Genomic DNA, 24,697 nt, shown 5'->3' with positions numbered 1-24,697 from the left:
ATCCCAACATTTTTTGGGGGGAACGCTTCTGACAGCCCTCGCTTCTCCAGAAGTCTGCCCGAATGCCGGAAAGGAAGCTGAGATTAGAGAAATTCTTTTGTCTACTTTTACAATTGATTTAGGGTTCCCAGACCTCAAAGGGAGATTTCCTAATGTACCCTGCAGGCTTTCGGGAAAATGGTTTTTCCAGATTTGGGATTTTCGCTTTCATTGCCTTTCCAGATGTTAGGATTAGGCAAGCTGCATTTGTAAAAAGCAAACATACAAATCCCCCATGTATTTTATTTCCTTGGCCAGACATAAAAATGTACTTTGCTGCGCTCCCATGCCGTTCTTTTCTTTTGAAACACAAATTATGAGCATTTTCCATACCAGCCATTCAAAATTAAAGATCACACAACAGCGAAGATTTGAATGCACTTTAGCTGCCATCCCAAACCTTGATTAACTCAAAACAGGGAGATTCTCTCACAAAATTTTACTGAATGGTATGATATTTTTTCAAATAATGTTGTTGTTTTTAAAGCTAAGCTGGTATAATCAAGAATGCCTTGATTATATCATCTTGGCTTTAAATTATACTGAATGTTGGTTGGTTTTTAAAGTCAAGATATAATCAACAAATACTTCTTTTCTGAACATATTTTTAAATTTTTTTTCCAAGACAAGGTTAAAATACAAAATACAAAACTCCAAAAAAAAAAATCCAAAGAAACGCATAATGATCAGAAGCATTAAAAAAGTACATAAAGAACACATTACATACATATTATCCTCTCTAATTGATTACTGATTAATACATTACTACAACATTAGTTCCCACTCCTTGCAAAATGGGCCCTCCCAAAAATTCTTAAACTACCAAATTTATTTGCAAATTGTTGACCTGCCTTCTATCTATACCGTAATATTAGTGACAAAGCAGTTAACAAGAAGAACAATAATAGTAAAACAAAACAAAATTAATATTTCAAAACTCTGTGTTAACAAACTGTTATTGTAATCCGGTCATAGAAAGTTTATTATATTATTAGGCTTTTTTTAAAAAAAACTGAAGAAAAAAAATGTGCCATTGAGTACGATTTTAAGAAATCCTTCTCTCTACCCTGGTACTTTTTCTCTCTCTGCTGCCCTGTAATTAATCTGCTTCCAATACTTAGTTAATTTAAAAGGAAAATATTCCCTCTATAACCTTTTATTGGGACACGGTGGCTCAAGAGCTAAGACGCTGAGCTTGTCAATCAAAAGGTCGGCAGCTCAGCGGTTCGAATTCCTGGTGCTGCCGTGTAACGGGGTGAGCTCCCGTTATTTGTCCCAGCTTCTGCCAACCTAGCAGTTCGAAAGCACATAAAAAATGCAAGTAGAAAAAATAGGGACCACCTTTGGTGGGAAGGGAACAGCGTTCCGTGCGCCTTTGGCGTTGAGTCATGCCACATGACCATGGAGACGTCTTGGGACAGCGCTGGCTCTTCGGCTTTGAAATGGAGATGAGCACCGCCCCCTAGAGTCGGGAACGACTAGCACATATGTGCGAGGGGAATCTTTACCTTTGCCTTAGCTTACAACCTTTTGAAATTTGTACTTGGAAGATCCTACTTTATCAAAGTATAACATGATCTTAGGGAGAAGAGCAATATCTGAGAAAGCAGATTCACACTGAACTGACGTTAAAAGAAAGTTTGAAAATATACAGGTAGTCCTCGACTTACGACCACAATTGAACCCAAAATTTCTGTTTGTTAGGTGAAAACATTTGTTATAAGTGAGTTGTGCCCCATTTTACGACCTTTCTCGCCAGCGTTGTTAAGTGAATCACTGCAATTGATAAGTTAGTAAGCGGGTTGTTTAGTGAATCTGGCTTCCCAACTGACTTTGCTTGTCCAAAGGTTGCAAAAGGTGGATTGCATGACCTTGGGATACAGCAACGGTCATAAGTATGAACCAGTTGCCAAGCGGCTGGATTTTGATCACTTGATCATGGGGATGCTACAAAGGTTGTAACTGTGAAAAATGGTCATAAGTCGCTTTTTTTCAGTGCCGTTGTAACTTTGAATGGTCACTAAATGAACTGTTGTAAGTCGAGGACTACCTGTATAGTGTGGTTGGGCTCATGTGGGCAACAGATTTAAAGCACAGACAGTCCTTGACTTACGACGACAATTGAGCCCAGAATTTATGTTGCTAAGCAAGACGGTTAAGTGAGTTTTGCCCCATGTTACAACCTTCATTCCCCTCGTTGTAAAGAGAATCACTTAGTTGTTCAGTTTATAACACGGTTGTAAAGTGAATCTGGCTTCTCCATTGACTCAGATGCTTGACAAAAGATCGCGAAAGAGGATCATGTGACCCCTGGACATTCCAACTGTCATAAATATGAGTCAGTTGCCAAGCATCTGAATGTGAATCACATGACTGTGGGGAATGCTGCAACGGTCGTAAGTGTGAAAAACGGTCGAAAGTCACTTTTTCAGTGCCGTTGTAACTTTGAGCTCGCGACAACTTACATCTTTTTGTAAAATTTTGTTGATTAGTAAAGGTGCTACCACATTCCTCCAGATCTGACGGTTAGAGGGGACCATCTAACAGGGAGAGAGCTAACTGGATTGGTCTTACTTAACAGTTAGTATAACAAAAAATATCATTTAAACCAGGGGGCTCCAACTGTTGTGGCCTGCCAGTGGATCTGGCAGCAGATTCAGACAGTGAGGAGGTTGGGGAGGAACATGGGCCAGTCCTGGAGTCTGGGGAAGGCTCTGCATCGGAGGCAGAGAGGAGGCCAGGGCCGTCTGACAGTTATCAGCTACCTTTGGAGTCAGACATCAGTGAGGCAGACAAACAGCTGGATCCTGTTCCCAGAGTGCGCAATGCACAGAGTTGCCAGGCGAAGGGAACAGCTAAGGAACAAGGGTCGACTTGGGAGTAAGGCCACAGGTGAACGATGAATGGCCCCTCCCAGAGGGAATAAAAGAGGAGCGAAAGGGGAGTGGAGTTTGCAGGAGGTTCATTACTGCATTCTTGCCGCATCCGAAAGATATCGGCCTGGCCACTCTCCAGTTGTGAGCTATCTTGAAAGACTGTGGGAGAGGAATGACTTTGTTGGAGAGGAATTCACTGTAAATTAAATAAAAGGGGTTGATCGGGACAAGGACTCGGCTTCATGCAGTCAACCATCTCTTCCCACAAAATAAATCAGAAACCAAGTTGTTCTTGTTGTTTTTTGTTGTTGTTCTTGTTCTTGTTGTTTTGTTGTTGTTTGGGGTTTTTTTGGGGAATCTTCTTCCTGGAAAGGTAATTGAACAGCAAGTGGAAAGAGAAAGTTAAAAAAAAAAGAGAGAGAGAGAAGCATAGATGTGAAAGAAACTCTAAACGAACTGGATTTTTTTTTTAAAGCAGACCACAACTGCATAATAATGAGGGACTTCAGAGGATGAGGTCAAAAGAGGGAAATTTCGCCCACAAGGATTTAACCCAACTTTTGAATTGCCAACGACCAGGCGCTTGGTCATGTGAACCCAGAAGCAGGAAATAAAAAAACCTTCTTTATGAGCGAGTTAAAGAGACCAGCAAAATTTATTGTGGGGTCCTTGGTGCTCTCTGAGCTTGGTAGTTTTTCTTCCAGACGTTTCATTACCAAACTAGGTAACATCATCAGGGCAGGCCAGCAAATTTGTTTTTTGGGGGTTGTTGATTTTTTTGTAATTATTTTTATTTTTGTGACAAAAACCTTTGTGTTGTTGGAATGGTTTATCTCGGGTGAGAAGTAACTTAACAGAATTACAGAGTTGGAAGGGACCTTAGACGTCTTCCAGTCCAACCCCCTTGCTCAAGCCAAAAAACCTATACCTTTTCAGACAAATGGTTATCCAAATCTCTTCTTAAGAACCTCCAGTCGGAGCACCCTCAACTTCTGGAGGCAAGCAGTTCCACTGATTAATTTTCCTGTCAGGACATTTCTCCTTATTTCTAGCTTGCTTCTCTCCTTGATTAGTTTCCATCCATTGCTTCTTGTCCTGCCTTCAGGGCAGTGGTGGGATTCAGCCAGTTCGCACCACTTCGGGAGAACCGGTTGTTAACTTTCTGAACAGTTTGGTAAACTGATTTTTGGAAGAAATCATTAGGGCAGAGAACCGGTTGTTAAATTACTTGAATCCCACCACTGCTTCAGGGGCTTTGGAGCAGTGGTGAAATCCATTTTTTTTTACTACCGGTGCTGTGGGCGTGGCTTGGTGGGCGTGGCATGGCATGGCTTGGTGGGTGTGGCAGGGGAAAAATACTGCAAAATCCCCATTCCCTCCCCACTCCTGGGGGAAGGATACTGCAAAAATCTCAATTCCCACCCCGCTCCTGGGGGAAGGATACTGCAAAATCCCCATTCCTTCCCCACTCCAGGGGAAGGATACTGCAAAATCTCCATTCCCTCCCCCATTCCAGGGGAAGGATACTGTAAAATCCCCATTCCCTCCCCACTCCTGGGTGAAGGATACTGCAAAATCCCCATTCCCATTCCACTCCTGGGGGAAGGATACTGCAAAATCTCCATTCCCACCCCATTCCAGGGGAAGGATACTGTAAAATCCCCATTCCCTCCCCACTCCTGGGGGAAGGATATTGTAAAATCTCCATTCCCACCCCACTCCAGGGGAAGGATACTGCAAAATCTCCATTCCCCTCCCCATTCCAGGGGAAGGATACTGCAAAATCCCCATTCCCTCCCCACTCCTGGGGGAAGGATATTGCAAAATCTCCATTCCCACCCCACTCCAGGGGAAGGATACTGCAAAATCTCCATTCCCCTCCCCATTCCAGGGGAAGGATACTGCAAAATCCCCATTCCCTCCCCACTCCTGGGGGAAGGATACTGCAAAATCCCTATTCCCATTCCACTCCTGGGGGAAGGATACTGCAAAATCTCCATTCACCTCCCCATTCCAGGGGAAGGATACTGCAAAATCCCCATTCCCTCCCCACTCCTGGGGAAGGATATTGCAAAATCTCCATTCCCACCCCACTCTGGGGCCAGCCAGAGGGTGGTATTTGCCGGTTCTCCAAACTACTCAAAATTTCCACTGCCGGTTCTCTGAACTGCTCAAAATTTCCACTGCCCGTTCTCCAGAACCTGTCAGAACCTGCTGGATTTCGCCCCTGCTTTGGAGAACAGGTTGACACCCCCCGCCCTTCTTTGTGGCAGCCCCTTATAAATTGAAATGCTGCTATCTAGTCAAGGACCAATCTTGGCTGGGGATGAGATGGGCAACTACAGGAAGGGCCAACATTTTAATTCCTTCAATTTTGAAAAGTGAGAACGGAAAGTGGTTTTTCTTTGATTCGAAAAAAAATCGCCTCTCGGGTTTTTTTGTCTCAGTAGTTCCTTGTGCCTTTTTTTTTTTCCACCTGCAATTCAATTCAGAAAATTTATCTCTGCAATTTATTCAGAATTTGGGCCCCACCAAAATCTATTCTAGCTGATCCTGGATTTGTTGTGAATCACCCTGTAGATATTTTTGTTGTTCTTCTTGTTCTTGTTCTCCGACCTGTAACCGATTGCAAATTGAGAAAAATGTGATATTTTTTTTTTGTCTTCTTCAATGGTTGGCGAATTTTAATTATTTTTTTTAATCACTACAGGAAGCGACAGCTCATTCCAAGAAACACACCGGCCGTTATTGCTGCTCGCGTGATAGCCTGGAGGGTGGGGGAAAAGCACGAGTTTCAAGGTTGGGCTGAGCCAGGTGGAAGGGTGTGTCGCCGGATGTGTGGGTGATAAGGAGAAAGTGAGAGGAGGATGTTTGAGGAAGAACAATGATGCTTTAACTCAGTTTTTCTCAACCTTAGGGACCTTAAGATGGGTGGACTTCAACTTCAATTCTGGGAGTTGAAGTCCACCCATCTTAAGGTCCCCAAGATTGAGAAACATTGGGTTAAATATTTCTGCTTTTCCCTGCTTCCTTGAGAAGTCTTTTTCCTGGGCAAAGTCTTTGAGGAACATCTACCCAACTTGGTGTCCTCAGACCTAGCAATGTTCTTGTCTTGTCCTTGTGTTCAGTCTCGTTTCAGCTGAGATTATCTCAGAGGCCATACATGTCTGTTGTCATCCTTGCACACCGTTCCATACATGACATGGCTTGGAACCAGGTTATTTGAAGGACCGTGTGACATCTACCCAACCCACCAGAGTGGGGAGGCAAGGAATGTTACGGGTCCTCTTTCCTAAAGGAGTCCATTTTCTGGGACCAAGAAGAAGAGCCTTCTCTGTGGTGGCTCCCTCCCTGTAGAACATCATCCCTGCAGAGAGAAGGTCCCCATTTTGACACTCTTTGTCAAGGCCCTGATAAAGGCCCTGACCCCAGGATGAAAGGAATCCCATCAAATTGATGGTCTTATTGTTGTCACCAGGGGAGTGGAGGTTTATTGGTTTTGGTACTGAGAGAGACAGAGTTAAGAGAGGTGGATGGATAATTGGATGGATGGATGGATGGATGGATGGATGGATGGATGGATGGATAAGAGAGAGATGAGGGTTGGATGATTGGATGATAAGAGAGATGAGGGAGGGAGGGAGGGATAAGAGAGAGATGAGGGATGGATGATTGGATGGATGGATGGATAAGAGGGAGGGAGGGAGGGAGGGAGGGATGACTGGATGGATGACTGGATGGATGGATAAGAGAGATGAGGGAGGGAGGGATAGATGAATAAGAGAGATGAGAGAGGGATGGATGGATGGATGGATGGATGGATAGATAGATAGATAGATAGATAGATAGATAGATAGATAGATAGATAGATATGATACCGGTAAATATAGATGATAGATATATAGGAGAGAGAGAGAGAGATGATAGGTAGATAGATAGATAGATAGATAGATAGATAGATAGATAGATAGATAGATAGATAGATAGATTCCTTATAACAGTCTAGTTTGGTGAAACAATTGGTTGATTTGTCAACCACCAAAACGCTAGGAGGTCCAAGGATGGTCTCTGTGCCATTCCCATCACCACCCCCTTCTAAAATAGGGCTCCCCCATACCTGAGCTGCAAAGGACAACCGGATGGCCACAGGGAGACCCAGATATATATATAGATATATAGATATATATTTAATTTTTTATTTTAGACAGCCTTGCCTGTTCTACTCTTGTTTGCATTTTCTTCTGGTTGAAACTCGACGCCAAGGCTGTAGGATTGAAAGGGGTGCATTGAGAGAGGGCGAAAACGGTGACTCAGTCTGAACTCAGTCTTATAAAAGACATGCTTTTTTGGAAAGCCCGATTGTATCGTTTGCATAACATCCTCTGCGTTCAGGGCTCAGCTGCCATTTCTGCTCCGCTACCGTTCCTTCCTTCCTTCGAGGCAACCTGTTTCAATGAACTGCTTGTCTGAGTCGCCGGGTAGGTGGATGACTAGAGACCTGACTCATGGAGTTATCAAAGAGCACAGCTTCAGGGTTGTGAGGTCAGCTCCCATGTGCTCCCCCCACCCAAAAAAAACCCCAGAAAAACCCCCTAGGCCCGAGAGTGGGCAACAACATACAACCGGCTAAATGGCTTGCCAGAGTCAAGTTGGAAAACCTGATGGGCGGAAGGCAGAGTTGGATAGCAAAGCCCAAATTTAGCACAACTACCGTAAGTTGTCTTGTTGGGCCCGATGGGCACATCCGACCAAACCAGCCTTTTCTTCTTGAGCAACAATTATCGGTGTGCTTCCAAGATGCTCAATGCAAGAGACATGATGGCCCCTTGCTTGAGAGTAGTCAGAAAATTATTATTATTTTTTTGGTGCATTGTTGGAGTATTTTTTCAAAAAAATTATTAGACCTTATCCTTCCTTCCTTCCTTCCTTCCTTCCTTCCTTCCTTCTCTTTGTTTCTTTCTTTTCTTTCTCCCTTCTTCTTTCCTTCCCTTCCTTTAATTCCTCTCTCTCTGTCTCTCTCTCTCCTTTCTTTCCTTTCCTTCCTGCCCCTTTCTTTCCTGTCTGCCTGCCTGTCTGTCTCCTTCCTTCCCTTCCTTTTCCTTCCCTTCCTTCTTTTAATTTCTCCCTCCCTCTCTCTCCCTCTTTCCTTTCTTTCCTGCCTCCTTCCTTCTCTTTCTTTCCTGTCTGCCTGCCTGCCTGTCTCCTTCCGTCCCTTCCTTTTCCTTCCTTTCCTTCCTTTAATTTCTTTCTCTCTCTCTCCCTCCCTCCCTCCCTCTTTCCTTTCTTTCCTGTCTCCTTCCTTCTCTTTCTTTCCTGTCTGTCTGTCTCCTTCCTTCCCTTCCCTTCCTTTTCCTTCCTTTCCTTCCTTTAATTCCTTCTCTCTCTCTCTCTCTCTCTCCCTCCTTTCTCTTTCTTTCCATTCTTTCCTGTCTTTTTCCTTCCTTCCTTCCTTCCTTCCTGTCATTCTTCTTTCTTTTTCTTCCTAATTTTTCTCCCATCTTTATTACTTCATAACACAAGGCAAGAAACATACCAAATATTCCTCCCTCCTCCTATTTTCCACAGAACAACCCTGTGAGGTGGGTTGGGCTAAGAGAGAGTGTCAGCCCAAAGTTACCCAGCTGGCTTTCATGCCTCAGAGGCAGTACTAGAACTCACGGTCTCCTGGTTTCTAGGCCTATTTCACCAATTAACCTCCCTGAGGAGAATTTTCCGCGTGATCACATTTGCCTGCTTTCTCTATCGTTGTCATACGCTTTTATTTCTTTTTGCCTAGCGGAAAAAAACTCCCTTTAGGTGGGACACAAACACAAACACACTCCAACATTGGAATAAGATAGGGTCTGTTTCAAATCAATCATATTGGATCACAGTATCGGCCTTCTGATGCCTCAGTGGCTCAAGCTCTTATCAGGGATCCGTATAGACATGTTTAAAACTCTTTGGAAAGAGAACTAACTGTGTTCAGTTTGAGTCTTGTGTGGGACGGGGGAAATGTCCCAGAGCAAACAAAATGGATTCACTTAACAACTGCAACATACATTTAATGACCACTGCAAAGAAAGGCTTGTAAAATTGGGGGTAGCCACGTGGTGATCTGCTTGTGACCTTCACAACCTACGACCAAAAGTGTGGGCTTGATTACTGTTGTAAGTCAAGGACTACCTGTGCCTCCGTTTCCTCTGTCCGGAATACGGAAAGGGCGATAATGTATTCCTTCATTGTTTTTCTTTAAATGCTTCCATATTTATAGGTAAAGGGGGTGTCAGGTTTCTAATGATGGAGCAGAAGAAAGGAGGAGGAAGTTTAAAAGGAAAGGCTAGCAAGAGGGGGGGGGGAAGATGTTCAGATGGAAGGAAGGAAGGAAGATAGATAGATAGATAGATAGATAGATAGATAGATAGATAGATAGATAGATAGATAGATAGATAGATAGATAGATAGATACAGTAGAATAGAATAGAATAGAATAGAATTTTTATTGGCCAAGTGTGATTGGACACACAAGGAATTTGTCTTGGTGCATATGCTCTCAGTGTACATAAAAGAAAAGATACGTTCATCAAGGTACAACATTTACAACACAATTGATGATCAATATAGCAATATAAATCATAAGGATTGCCAGCAACAAGTTATAGTTATAGATAGATAGATAGATAGATAGATAGATAGATAGATAGATAGATAGATAGATAGATAGATAGATAGATAGGCAGGCAGGCAGGCAGGCAGGCAGGCAGACAGACAGACAGACAGACAGACAGACAGACAGACAGACAGACAGATACTTGTTTTTGTAGGTTTTCACGGGTATAGGTATATAGGTCTTGGCGTATTCGGGTCTTTTCCCGTGTAAGGTTGAGAGTATCTTGGTGACATTCAACCTTGTCGAAACATCGCCAAGATACCCTCAACCTTACACGGGAAGAGACTCAAATACGCCAAGCCCTACATAGATACATACATACATACATACATATGGTAGGTAGGTAGGTAGGTAGGTAGGTAGGTAGATAGATAGATAGATAGATAGATAGATAGATAGATAGATAGATAGATAGATAGATAGATAGATAGATAGATAGATAGATATTCCAAAGGTACTTTTTCAGGAGGCAACTGGATTTTCTTTTCTTTTTCCTGTTGAAGATGTTTTACTTCTTATCCAAGAAGCTTCTTCAGCTCTGACAGGATAGTGGGGAATGAAAGAGAGATAGAGAGAGAGAGAGAATGGATGGATGGATGGAGAGAGAGAGAAAGATAGGTACATGATAGATGGATTAGATAGATAAACAGATTAGATGGATGTTAGGAAGATAGGCAACATGTAAATGGAAAGAGATGCTAACGCAGGCAGGAAAAGTGATGTGACCTCAGAGGAGAAATACCTGGGTAGGGCATCCACACCTTTTCCTTATGCTTGGCATCCTCACGAGGACTAGTAACACCCCAGCTAGACTTCGTGACTGCACCCACCCCACACCTTCGGCTTGAGCGAGTTGATGAAGCTTCCACAAACACATTGTGCATTGCAAGGGAAGTAGAAAAAGAAGAGAATTCGTCAGCTGGTCAGGGTGCCGTTCCCAAGAAGGCAGAGCCGGGCTTGCAAATAGGCTTAACTGTTCTGTGTGTGTGTGTGTGTGTGTGTGTGTGTGTGTGTGTGTGTGTGTGTGTGTGTGTGTTAAAGCTGTGCGTGCTGTTCGACAACCTGGAGTTCGCCTCTGACTAAGACAAGGAGATCGGCAGATTGTTAACCCTGTGTGGTGTTATCCTAAAAAGCAACCCAGATGCGTAATAGAGAAGCACTCAGGGTTGTGAGCCTTAGCACAAACCTTGCAAATCACAAGCTAGCACAAGTCTCATGTGGAATTACGGGGTTTTTTAATATACAATTTGAATTCTGCGGATGTTCTTACCTGGGCTTTTTCGCAGCGTGAAAAATATGAGGGTTCTTGAGACAAGCTGGCGCTCGGCTCACCGAAAAGGCAGCGGACGTGGTGCAAACATCACTTAGCCTGACTTTGTGTCCCAAATGTTTAATAATCTCTTAACTAACCAAGCAGAGAAAATACACGGAAGAAAACTGCTTGTTGGTGGAGCGTGGAGTAAAAAGGGAAGATTTTGTTCTTGTTTCCGGAGATGAATACCAATTCGAACAGGGGGGCACGCTGGGCAACTGTTTTTTTCTCAGTAGCCTACCTTGCTGGTTTGTTGTCGTGAGGAAAATTAGAAGAGAAAATATAATAAATTATAATAAATTATAAATTTATTTATATAATAAATAAATTTATATAATAAATTTATATAATAAATTATAAATTATATAATAAATTTATATTATTATATAAATTATATTATATAAATTTATAATTATATAAATTATATATATTATATTATATTATTATATATTAATATATTATAATATATAATATATATATATAATATATATATAATACAATATAATATAATATATATATTATATATATTATATATATTATATTATATTATTATATAAATTTATATAATAAATTATAAATTATAATAAATTATAAATAAATAAAGTATAATATTATAAAGTATATAAGTATAATTATTTTTGTAGGTTTTCACGGGTATAGGTATGTAGGTCTTGGCGTATTCGGGTCTTTGTAAGGTTGAGAGTATCTTAGCGACGTTTCGACAAGGTCTCACTCATCATCTTCAGGCTGGTCCTTTCGGCTTCATGCTTGTGCGAGCTTTGCTGTAAGCACCAGCCTGAAGATGACGAGTGAGACCTCATCGAAATGTCACCAAGATATTTTCAACCTTACACGGGAAAAGACCTGAATACGCCAAGACCTACATAAATAATTTTATATAATTAAGGCAGGATATTTTTTTTTAAGAAAAATGTTGGTTAGGAAATGCAGAGCCTTGAACTTGAATGACTGAATAGCAGCAAATAAGTAATAGGATAATGATTTATGACATTTTGCTTTCATATAAGCAGAGAAGGGTTCGATTCCTCCCGATCTCCAGGAGAGAAATTGAAAAACAACCGTTGGCATAGAGCAGGTTGACTGGGACTTGAAAATAGTTTCCCTTTTGAAAGGGTTGTGTGCTTGGTGAGAGTGAAACAGGCAATTCTTTTTCAAAGGTTGGAAAGTGTCCCTCTGCAATTTTTCAAATGTAGATTCTTAAGCCTTTTTGTCTTGCAAAGATAGAAATGAGAAGGACAGAGTGGAAAAAAAATACTTGGCACCCTGCATTCATCCCAGTGACAAAGTTTTGTGATGGAAAAGAAAAGGGTTTAGGAGTGTATTGAAATCGTTTTTATTGTGATTTGTGTTTTTGAAAACCAGTTTTTAATTGGAGTATAGATTTAATCGGCCACGCTCTAGAGTTCAAAAGTACAATTTTAAAAGAACGCCCTCTTTTCCTCGTGCTCAAATTTAAACTAGAATTTTACTAATTCTTAAAGCACAAAAGTTCAAGAAGTACAAAAAAATGGTGGGGGGCAAACTCGCATTTATTTGTATGCCCATCCCTACAATTAGGGTCATATTCAAAGAATGTTTTAAAATTATTACATTTCCAACAAATTACAATCCAAAGGATTTAAGTAGGCTATTTTGATTTTAGTGACTTACGCATCTGAAACCTGCGATTGCATTTATAGCCCCTAAGTTTTACTTCAAGAAAAGATCAAGAAAATAAAATCCAGTGTTATATCTGCAATACGAATGTTAAGGATTGTGATTTGGTACAATTATACCTCCATTCTATAGAATTAAACCCCATTTCTTGCTATTAAGAATATTTTAGCGAGCTGAAATGTAAAAGTTTTCCCCTGAACTGTTGAATCGCAGCTGTGCTTTTCCTTAGAACTGTAGATTTGAGGACGCAATTTTATGTACATTTTTGCTTTGTCCACTTGTCTAAGAATAAGTCCTTGAATTAAATAAAACTTCTTTTTCAGTTGAGTGCAGGTATTGTTTCCTGCACTTCACCTGAACTGCTTATTCTCAACACCAAAGTGATTTCTAATATCTGAACTTTATTTTCTGTGCACAAATATTTTAATTGAAAATATCTGTGGGAATATATGCCACCAATGCAACTGATCTATGCCGATTTTCTTCTCTTATTTATATTTCGTACTTCTTAATCGCCTTTGGAAGATTTTGTTAAGCAATCGCATAATTTTTACCACTTCAGCTATGTCTAACCGATAGATATGCATTTAATTCTTTAACTGGGCTCTGCATGATTAAAGGAAGTGTATAAGTTCAGGAAAAAAAGGGGGAACTTAACTATATCACTTCGAAGGTGGTTAACAAAAATGCCCCAAGAACCAAAAGCCAAGATATAGATTGTAAAAATGAATAATTTCAATAAAATGCAGATAAATTCTCAGGGTGGAATCTTTTTTAGACTGTGTAACTGTAAATCAGATAAAGGATTTGTAATTCGCTTCCCCTGAATTCTCATTTCTAGGAAAGCATCTTGCCTTCTTAAGCTGGAAAATTAGCAAAAGTTGAGAATCATTTGACTTGGGTGGGGTGGCTAATAGCTTCAGAAGTCAAAACCCATATTGCCGTTTGGTTAAAACTTCATTCCAAAAATTCACACACACCCGCCATATTTTTATATATCTTAATTTTGAAAAGCCAATAGAAAACTAGAACTTCTTTTTAAATAAGAACAGTCAGCAGCACACGTTGATGTTCAGTTCTTGGTGGCTAAATAAAATGGTCAATTAAAATTAATGAAGCATTTGTTGAAAAATGGTTAATTAAATGGTTAATTAATGGAGAATTGTGGCTGAAGGACTGCTGCTTATAGACAATCTCCTGTGATTTATCCAAAAAAAAAACCAAAACCCTTGCCCAGCTATAGAACTATATAAATTGAATTAATACGCAGTCCTTTTGAAATATTTTTTTCCCCTCCTCGGTAGTCATTCTTTCAAGGCAACCAGCATTAAGAAGTTGTCTTCTTAATGTTTTCGTTTTCTGCCTTTGTAAAACGTTCTTTTTCCAAGATCAGAAATGTGTTTTTTATTTGCCTTTCACTACCTAAGAGAAACACGTTTATCTTATCTGTTCTGAAACATCATTCCATACATGAGAAACAGGTATCTAAATCTTTTCCGCTTAATTAATAATCCACAATTAGAGCCAGAGGCCGGAAATAAAAACCACCCAGTTGAGAAGAGAAGAGAAAATTACAACTCTTTTAACGTTATCTAAAACTGCTTTTATTTTTCCCCTCTGGATGTTAAAAATAGCAAACTTTTCAGTAGTTAGCAGGGTTTGTATAAATACACAAGCATCCTTCAAGGTCCACAGCATAACTTATTAAAACCCCGTACTGTTGGCTGATTTGAAAGAAGATTGTTTTATGGCATGTTCGATTACCGGAAAGAGAGAGATAAAAAAGTGAAAATAAATAATAATTTTAAAAAGTGAATGGTTGATGCATAAGAAACAAGCCTTACCCCAATCTTGAATGTTGGTCGGACTTTATTCTGCAGTTAAATTTCAATAGCAAGTGGGTTTAAGCCCTTACAGGGATGAATAGTATTCGGCTACTCATTTAATACTCATAGTCTGGGCATTTCTTATCTGAGATCTGCTGACTCTTTTTGAAAGTTTGAAGCGTTTTCCCTGGTCAGGACTTCTGTGTCATCTTTACTGAAATGCAGATTGGTCTGTAAAAGATGACTCGGTTTGCCAGGGAGGCATTGGGGAGACTCATACCAGAAAGATGATGAGTTCTTAATTTTTAGGGAGGGAAGGGTGTTTATTATAAGGTGAGAAATTTTCTTAATATGGTATCACTCTTCTTCTTTTATGATCCTCCTGCCGTTTTTGAAACGATCGTGTGTCGAAGAAAACCACGCTGTAAATATTTGGGGATGGGTCTCTAATTTTCTCAGCGAGGATCACTTTTAAAAAATAAAACTTTTATGCTATATTGTATGCTATATTTTTTTCAGGGTTTTTCATGGAGGCCAGTTTTTGGGATGGATGCATATACCATGTTAGGACACGTTCCAGTCAAATAAACTTTCCAGTCAAATAAAAGAACTGAATTTATGGAAGCCACAGAAGTGCTTTTTAACCTGCGTAACTCGTTAAAAGAGTGAGGATATCAAACATATCGAAAAGAACAAAACCGATTTTTTCCCCGTCCAAAAATCTAAATCTCCAAAAAAGCCTAACCGTGGCTATTTAAAAAAAACAGGAAAAAGAACCAGTAGTCCTTAACTTACAACCTCATTTCAGCCCCAAATTTCTGTTGTTAAACGAGACCATTTGTTAAGTTGAATTCTGCCCATTTTGCAGCCTTCCTTGCCAGAGTTGTTTAAGTGAATCACTGGCAGTTGTTAAGTTAGTAATGCCGATGTTAAAAGGGCCGGTTTAGCTCAGGCTGGTAAGGCCTGTTATTAAGAACACAAAGCCTGCAATTACTGCAGGTTCGAGCCCGGCCCAAGGTTGACTCAGCCTTCCATCCTTTATAAGGTAGGTAAAATGAGGACCCAGATTGTTGGGGGGCAATAAGTTGACTTTGTAAAAATATACAAATAGAATGAGACTATTGCCTTATACACTGTAAGCCGCCCTGAGTCTTCGGAGAAGGGCGGGGTATAAATGTAAACAAAAAAAAATAAATGACTCTGGCGGCATTGGCTTTGCTTGTCAGAAGGTCGCCAAAGGAGATCACGTGACCCAGGGACACTGCAACCGTCATAAATACAAACCGGTTGCCAAGCATCCAAATTTTGATCACGTGACCACAGGGATACTGTGCGGGTCGTGTGAAAAACGGTCCTAAGTCACTTCTTTCACAGCCGTTGTAACTTCGAACGGTCGCTATTGAGGACTACTTGTAGAAGACATAATTGCAATGTTGTTCAGGCTTGTCCAATCCTTTGGTTTTCTGTTGATTTTGTGCGCACATGCGCCGTTCAGACCTCGACGTACGTCGGACAAAAGGATGTTGTGAATTTATTTATGAATGACATTAATAAATTTCATTAATAAATTAATGATTTATTAATGATATGCTGCTGATCTTAGGGCCCAAAGCGGATCACAAAGGAAGCCATAATTTCATTGAGAACGTTTTTTGAATACTTTGTCTACTGGTGAGAAGACGAAATTTTTTTCCCTGCCCCACAAATTAGGCTTCCGGCAATTCTCACCCCCCCCCCCAAAGTGCTACGTTTGGGTCAGGGGGACCCAATAGGGACCCCCCCCCATGAGATTCAGGAGATTGAGTTGGAGTCAGCCAGGCCTTCCTGAGAGCAAATGCTGTGTCCAAGCAAGGAATCCGATTTCTGAGAGCCCAAGTTTTGGTTTTCATTGGCGTTATTGCCTCTTCCAAATGTGTGGGATGACAGGTTCAAAGGCCAAGATTCTTTGTAAAATCAATCACCTTTCTTTCTTTCTTTCTTTCTTTCTTTCTTTCTTTCTTTCTTTCTTTCTTTCTTTCTTTCTTTCTCTCTCTCTCTTTCTTTTTCTTCCTTTCTTTCTCTTTCTTTTCTTTCTTTCCTTCCTTCCTTCCTTTATTTCTGTCTTTCTCTTTCTTTTCTCTCCATCTCTTTCTTTCTCTTTCTTTCCTTTTCTTTCCTTTTTTCCTTCCTTTACTTTCTCTTTCCTTCCTTCCTTCCCTTTGTTTCTGTCTTTCTCTTTCTTTCTCTTTTTCTCTCCATCTCTCTTTTTCTTTTTTTTCCCCTTTCTTCCTTTGTTTCTCTCTTTCTTTCTTTCTTTCTTTCTTTCTTTCCTTCCCTTTGTCTTTGACTTTCTTTCTCTTTTTCTCTCCATCTTTCTTTCTTTCTTTCTCTCTTTCTTTCTTATTTACTTTCTCTTTCTTCCTTTCTATCTCATGTTCTTTCTTTTTCTTTCTCTTTTTCTCTCCGTCTCTCTCTTTCTTTCTTTTTCTCTCTTTCTTTCTTTCTCTTACAATCTTTCTTTTTCTCTCTTTTTCTTTCTTTTTCTTATGTTCTTTCTTTCTTTCATTCTTTCTTTCTTTCTCTCTCTCTCTCTCTCTTTCTCTCTTTTTTTTCCTCTCTTTTTCCCTTTCTTTATCCCCAGCCAGTCCACAAAAGACCATCATTGGTAGCTTCTTCCATCTCTGTCCCCCCTCCCCCATTTTTCTCCAGGACCTTAAAGGGCCCATTGTCCATGCTGCTGGAGAGACCCTCCCCCCTTTTCTGCTTTATTGGAGGGGGGGGGCCAGGCCCAGAATGATACCTGCTTTGGCCTCATCCTGGCTTGGGCGTGGCAGGGAGCTGAATACGCGCTCGTAGAGGAAAACACACACACCCCCCACCTCCACCCCACTCATAATCCTTCCAGAGGGTGTCAGGGATCACTTTTGAGGGGAGGGGGCTTCCAATGTGGCTTCCTGCTTTTCCTTAGCTCCAGAAAGAAGGCAGCTCACGGCCTGACTTCTCCCCCAAGCCCACCCCTCTCCTATGTGCCATCCCAGCATTTCTTTCTATCTTAAGGAAACGTGGTGATCAGCACCCAGTTCCTCTGCAGCCGGAGCCGGCCAGGGAACACTGCGGCATGATTCAGAAGCCAAGATTCTTTGTGACTCAATCACTTTCTTTCTTTCTTTCTTTCTTTCTTTCTTTCTTTCTTTCTTTCTTTTATTTTTCCTTTCTCTCTCTCTCTCTCTTTCTGTCTCTTTTTATTTCTCTCTGTTTCTTTTTCTTTCTTTCTTCTATTCTTCCTTCTTTTTCTCTTTCTGTCTTTTTTCTTTCTTTTATTCTTTCTCTCTCTCGTTCGCTCAGTCACTCTTTCTATCTCTTTCTCTTTTTCTCTGTTTCTTTTTCTTTTTCTTTCTCTTTCTATTCTTCCTTCCTCTTTTTCTCTTTCTCTCTCTCTCTGTCTTTTTCTTTTATTCTCTCTCTCTCTTTCTATCTGTCTTTCTATTTCTATCTGTCTGTTTCTTTTTCTCTCTTTCTTTTATTCTTCCTCTTTTGTCTCTCTCTCTATCTGTCTTTTCTTTCTTTTATTCTTCCTTTCTCTCTTCTATCTGTCTCTTTCTGTTTCTATCTCTGTCTTTTCTTTCTTTCTTTCTTTTATTCTTCCTTCCTCTTTTCTCTTTCTTTTTCTGTCTCTGTCTCTTTCTTTCTCTCTCTCTCTTTTATTCTCTTTCTTTTTCCTTTCTCTTTCTCTTTTTTATTTTTCTCTCTCTCTCTTTCTCTTTCTCTTATTCTTTCTCTTTCTCTCTCTCTCTCTCTCTCTTTCTTTGTCATTTTTTTTCCTTGCTTTCTTCCTCTTCTTCTTTCTTTTTTTTTCATTGCCTGGCTTTTGATGGGAGGTACCTTTCTTGCAGCTGGGGAATGCATTCTTTTCGGGGATAAGGCCCTGGGGGCATGGGGTGGGGAGGGAGGGGAGGGGAGGGATGACGCAGGAGTTGTCCTAATAAGGACTTGGTTTGGGCCGGTCCCGCCTCTTTTGAACAGGTCACACGAGGGAGGCGGGCGGTTTCTTTTTTAAACGGGGCGACTGACACCAGCCAAGTCATTTCCTTGCTGATCGGTTCAAACCAGTTCTTACAGGAACCCTGCCTGGGTGATAAATGGCGGGGACTTTTCTGAAGTCACCCAGTGCCAACCGGCACGGGTCTAACCCAGGGGGCTGCCCCCCAAGTCAGGAACTTCCAGCCTTCATCTTCAGGCTTTTCCTTCCCTGAGCCCAGCTGGGTTTTTGGTGGTTGTTTTTTTAGCCGAACTTGCCAAAAGCAATTTTTTTTTCCTCCCATCTTTTTGGTTTTCTTTTCTTGGCTGGTTTTCTTTTCTTTCTTTTTTTTTTTATTTCCCTCCTTAATTTTATTTTTGACACCAGCTGGAGGAGAGTAGAGTCCCTGCTCTTTTCTGTCTTCCCAGCCATCCCCTTCCCTTCCGCGAGGGCTGATGTCTCTCCCTTTTTAGCTTTCATTGGGTAAGTTCCCCCTCCAATCATGTTTCTTGTGCTCTCTCTTTTTCCTCCCCCTCCTCTTCCCCCTTCCCCAAATGCCTGCCCTCGCTCGCAAATTTGGGGGGGCTCCCTGACTCACCCCTAGCTCGGTGCCCGGCATCGGAGCATCGCTGCAAAAACCTTTTCAAGAACACTTGGAAGCTCAGCGGATCAAGCTGCACAGCAGAGCCAACGAGACCCCCCAGGTAAGAAACCTGCCTTTGTTTCCTTTCCTAAATGGTTTTTTTTGGGGGGGGGGGAGTCACCCTTTAGCAAAAAAAAAAAAATCTCTAAACAGGACGCAACTAGCTAAAGCGGGTTAAGAAATTGACTGCATCGAGAATATCGTGAATAAAAACTTGAGATAAAATCATCCATAATTTCAACCCTGGGAAGATCCTTTAGCCATGTCTTTAGTTTGGCTGAAGAGTCTTTCCATATTTCTTCCTTCCTGGCCCATCACCACTTTAATTCATCTCCACACGCTGGGCCTTTGAGAGGAAAAGCGAACCCGGCCTTCTTCAAGAACGGTAGAAAAGTGCGGCTTTTATTCTTACTTTTTCCCTTCGCTGCTCACCGCCGCCCTCCCGCGTCTCGCAGCAAAACCTTGGGAGTTGATAAGCCTTCCTCCCAAATCTCTCCAGTTATTACTCCCCCTTCGGATGACCGACCGCTAACTCTCCGAGTCCAGTTTTATTAAAATCGGTGCCCGAGGGGAACAGGCTGTCCTCAAACGGGGACTTTCACCCAACAACCGTGTCAGTTTTTCAGCAACTCCTGTCATCTATTCTCCAACCCCCCATGTCAGGCAGGAAACCCTATACCAGGGGTCTCCAACCTTGGCAACTTTAAGACTTGTGGACTTCAACTCCCACAATTCTGGGAGTTGACGTACACAAGTCTTAAAGTTGCAAAGGTTAGAGACCCCAGCCGTATAGCATTTCAGACAAACGGCTATCCAATCTCTTCTGAAAAATCTCCAGTCTTGGAGCATTCACAACTTCTGGTGGCAAGCTGTTCCCCTGATTAATTGTTTTCACTGTCAGGAAATTTCCCCTTAGTTCTAAGTTGCTTCTCTCCTTGATTACTTTCCACCCATTGTTTCTTGTCCTGCCCTCAGGTGCTTTGGAGAATAGCTTGACTCCCTCTTCTTTGGGGCAGCCCCTGAGATATTGGAAGACTGCTTTCATATCACCCCTCCCAGTCCTTCTTATGCAGAAGGACTCATTGATCAATTATAGAAGCAGTTTGACAGACTCCTTCTCCTTAGGGTGCTCCACTTAAAAGCATCTGAGCTGCCCGGGAACCCCACTGGACAGCTTAAACCGTCTGGATAAATTATTCAGTATTGTGGGTGAGACACTTTCTGATAACTCCCACGTTATTCTTGAGAAACTCAGTAAGGCCAAAGCAACTTCCTGGAAAGATGCTGACCCACATATTACTCATCTTCCTACGAAAGGCCACTTAATTCTTTCCAGTAATAGAACTGGTCACCGGTCAGCTGCCTCCCGCGTTGCCTGTTAAAGTTCTACCACCCAATCAAGCCACGTAACGGGAGTTTCCGTTGAACCCGGAATCTTCTGCTTGGCTCTGCCACCCGCGAAGAGCTTAGCAACCTCGCTTTGCTGCCCAACAAACCTAGGTTAGAAAGTGGTTAGAAGCCGTCTGCCTCCCGTCAGCCTACAACTCAGATAGTCCTCGACTTACCACAGCTCGTTTAGTGACCGTTCAAAGCTACCACGGCGCTGAGACGCCTGACTTAGGACCGTGGTTGTTGTTTTTTTCACCCCGTGGTCACGTGATCAAAATTCAGAGGCTTGGCAACTGACTTATATTAATGACGGTCGCAGTGTTGGGCTCAATTGTGGTCATAAGTTGAGGACGACCCATATTTTTGTAGCACACATCACCCTAATATTCTTCTCTCTCTCTCTCTCTCTCTCTCTCTCTCTCTTCCTTCCTTCCTCTTGTCCTCTTTTTCTACAGGGTGAAAACTGGCTCTCCTGGACGTTTGAGAAATTGGTTATAATTATGGTGTGCTATTTTGTCTTGTCCATTATTAACTCCATGGCCCAAAGTTACGACAAGCGTCTCCAGCAACGCACGAACTCGGAGAGGAAAGCGAAATGAGCTGGATCAGGAAAGGGAGGGATGGAATCCCCCAACTTCCACTGGAATAACCAGCCTTGCATTTAATCATCATCGTCGTCATCATCATCATTTGCAAAAGAGGGAGAGGGTTAGGAGGGGGTGGGGTGGGGGACAGGTAAGGGTGGTCTGTTTGGTTTAAGTAACTCCGCCATTAGTCACGGTTCCCGCGGGGCCACCGTCTCCACGTTAAAGGTAACGCGTTGATGCACCCTTGTTTCGATGTAAGTTAATTCATTTCGTTTTAACATAACGTGCTTTTCCCCTCCCTTCCAAATTCACTACACGGCTGGGTTAGGGGTGGGGGTTCCCCTCTCTCCCCCCCCCTCCTCTTGCTTTTTTTCTGATTTTCAAATAAAAGTTCCCGGCCTTCTAGAACTTTTTAGGGCTACTGTCCATCCGTGACGTTTAAAGTTCAGCGCCTCCCGGATGGGTGCAAACCATCTTCATCTATAACCTGACTGATCTTAAAAAGATTTACTAGCAGCGGGCGTGGCCCTTCTGAGACCAACATCTGGAAATTCCCCCCATGTCAGTGTTCAATGGGAAGGGTGAGGAGAGCTCTTCCTTTTTCCTTGAGCCTGTTTAGAAGGGCATTAAATCAACCCCCTCTCAGATCATTCCAGACTTCCCCCGTTTGGGTCTTTTAAAACTATCCTCAGTTCTTCCCCTTTTTTTGTGCGCGCGCGTGTGTTCCGGTTAAATCCTCCCCTCCCAATTTTTTTCCCCTTTTTTAGTTCCTTTGCACAATCTTTCAACACCCTCAGCCTCCCGTTGTGGACGAGTGCTTGTTCTGAGAGTTCTCGGTTCTTGGATTTTTCCCGAGAACTCTTGGCTCAGATCAAGGAACTATAGACAGGGTGGGATTTTTTTTTATTATTATTTTTTTGTTTTTGGACGCTGTTCCGTTGTTTTTTATTTATTTCACTGACCCGGTAGCCCCGATACCTGGCGTTATCCTTGTGTTGGATTTTACAAAAAAATGGTTTAACTCTCGCAGTGTTTCCAGAGCACTGTTTAAGGGAAATGCCACAGGAAGTTGGTTTGTAAGGTGCAGGAAAGGTTAACTGGAATAAACAACATTCAAAGATAGCTTCACGGTGCCTCTTTTTGTTAAAAAGTGGGGGAGGGGGAGGAAGGAAAGGCTGTGGTTATAAAACAGTTCCTTTACTTCCGTTTTGAGTGCTTGAACCTCAGGAAGTTTGGAGAGGACAACCTGCATCTAAAGGACCACCAATTCAAAGGAGGACACTTCCTCTGTTCCTGAAAAGGAGACGATCTTCATTTCCAAAGCATGGGTGGGAAGTTGATTCATAGATGGTTGGGCCAGGAACCCAAATGCACGGAGATTGAGTCTCCTCTCTGGCACGGTGATGTGGGGGCGACGCCTCCTTTTTTATCGGCGTCGTAACTTTCCCCTCCTGTCTTTTAAGACAAGTCACCTGCTCTGTCCCCCAACGCGTAGAACAACCTCTTTGTCTGCTGAAGAACATCTTCAGAAATTTGGCGGGATAGAAGTGAACCTGACGGTAGTGCTTGGTAAAAATTCCATTTTTCTTTCTAAGGATGTTCTTAAGCTCTGGCTAATCAGAAGTCAGTCGATTTTAGCGGATGCTTGGTCTCGCCCAATTCTATTTTTACGTTACCTTAACGCGTGGACATCGGACCAGTTGGGTTTCCGGCTGATTGTCTTATGTTTTGTACAAGCGAGTGGTATGTCTCCGATCTTCTCCCACGTGTGTGCCCCTCCTCCCTCCCTTCCCCCCCCTCCCTGGTCTGCATTCCCGTCTAGCATTGTGACACCTCCTGGGCGTGTACCTTTCTGTCGGATAGCTTATCAGACTGATGTTGACTGTTGGATGTCATGGCAACAACAGTCGGTAGGCTGTCTGACATTTTGGTATCTTTCATCTTGACTGTGTCCATCCATCCATCCATCATCTCCAACCTGTTTGTCCAGCCTGCGGGGGGATGGGGCTGCCTTGACATCTGCATTTTTAAAAAAAGAAGAAGAAGAAATGGACATCCTTGGATATCTCAAACCCACGTGTGCCCTTCGTCTTGAAATACATTGGGAGCCATGTCGCTCAAGATCTTTTGTGGCAGGTACGTTTCCAGAGGGCGAGAAGACGGTGGGGTGGAATAAGATGTCCTCAGACACGGTTGAGCAGGGAAAAAAAGGACGTCCGTTAGTATTTAGGGCTGGAGGAGACGTTCGTCAGTAAATTAAAATCCAGATTCCTTCGAACTTCTCTCGGCTATGCAAAACGGTGCTTGGGGACTTACTACCCTTTGCAAGATCTTCTGCGCAACGCAGGGTCTTCCAGATGAAACCATAGAAAACGAGAAGGAGGGTTACACGGCATTTCATGGTTGTTCCATCTTGGCTTGAGAATGCAGGTTTGAGAAGAAAGCAGTTTTTCTGCACTGGAAGGATTTTCATGCAAGCCAACTCTATACAGGGGTCTCCAACCTTGGCAACTTTAAGCCTGGAGGACTTCAGCTCCCAGAATTCCCCAGCCAGCTTTGCATATGCAGGTTTGCATTTTCTTCCAGACTCATTAATTGCTGAAAGTAAGTGTTTACCGCCCTGGCTTATGGTCCTCTAAATGCCATGCTGGCTGTGGATGATGGAGATTGTGTGGCGCAGGGTGTTTGGGTAAGAATTTTATAGCACCAAGCCAATTCCATCTTGGAATAAAACCACATGAAGCTGTCACTGATGGGAAGAAAGGAAGAGGAATAGCTAATAATTTTTATTATCAGCTATCCATCTTCATTTTCCCAATTTTATCAACAGCACCCCCCATACTTTAAAAATACAGAAGTGATGATTTAGAGTACTGCTGTCTTTAGAAAATGATTCACTTTAATCAACCTTGGAACAATTAGTTGTGTGTGTGTGTAGCTAAATCTGTATTTATAGAGATACTGTATTTTTTCAGAGTATAAGACACACCATTTCCCCCCTAAAAAGGGGATGAAAATTTTGATACACCGAATCTAGCCCCACCCACCCACTGGCCCCCACCTTTTGGCCTCTGCCTCCCAGCAATTTACCTCCTAACAGCAAACAGCCAGTTTCAGCTTCAGCACAGCCTGATTAGCACAAGCAGCTGATTATCCCTTGGGTCGGCCTCCCGACCATCAGCTGTTTCAGGCTGCAGGCATTGCCATGGCCTATTGCTGCGCAGGCCTCTGCTGCTTGCTGCAAGGAGGTAAATTGCTGGGAGCAGATTTTTTTTTTCTTGTGCTAATCAAGCTATGCTAAAAACGAAAATGAAAGTAAAGCAGGCTGTTTGCTGCAATGAGGGAAAATTGCTGGGAGGCAGAGGCAGATTTCTTTTTGTTGTTTTCCTTACCAAAAAAGGTAGGTGCATCTTATAGTCCGGAGCGTCTTATACTCCGAAAAATATAGTCGTTTTCCCTGTGAGTATTGGGATTTTTACTGCTTTTCTATGCTGGTCGATGTGCCTCTTTCCAATTAAATGGGCCAGAATACATGGGAAGAAGAAGAATGCTTCTGGGTTACTCAGCAAAAATGTAGAGGATCTGTAGAACTTTATAATCATGCAAATAAAAAAAAAAAGCCTTTGTTGGTGGATCAAATAAAAGAAAATAAATTGCACGCTTGTGGTAACGAAGTACTTATTTCCAAAGTTTTCTGATTCC

At 42.1% G+C, this 24,697-nt stretch overlaps 1 protein-coding gene across 1 annotated transcript in view; it reads left to right on the top strand.

Annotated features, from left to right (window-relative positions):
* VMP1 (vacuole membrane protein 1) overlaps positions 1-24,086 on the top strand; it is a 175,636-nt gene extending 151,550 nt beyond the window's left edge. The window contains exons 11-12 of the mRNA XM_058164136.1: positions 18,981-19,080; positions 20,864-24,086. Coding sequence (XP_058020119.1) covers positions 18,981-19,080; positions 20,864-21,007 — 244 coding nt within the window. The 3' untranslated portion in view covers positions 21,008-24,086. The remainder of the gene's footprint in view (positions 1-18,980; positions 19,081-20,863) is intronic.
* The last annotated feature ends 611 nt before the right edge of the window (positions 24,087-24,697 follow it).

This window comes from Ahaetulla prasina, chromosome 1, assembly GCF_028640845.1.
Source record: "Ahaetulla prasina isolate Xishuangbanna chromosome 1, ASM2864084v1, whole genome shotgun sequence".
Lineage (NCBI taxonomy): Eukaryota > Metazoa > Chordata > Lepidosauria > Squamata > Colubridae > Ahaetulla > Ahaetulla prasina.
This window is presented reverse-complemented; position numbering and strand designations above follow the sequence as displayed.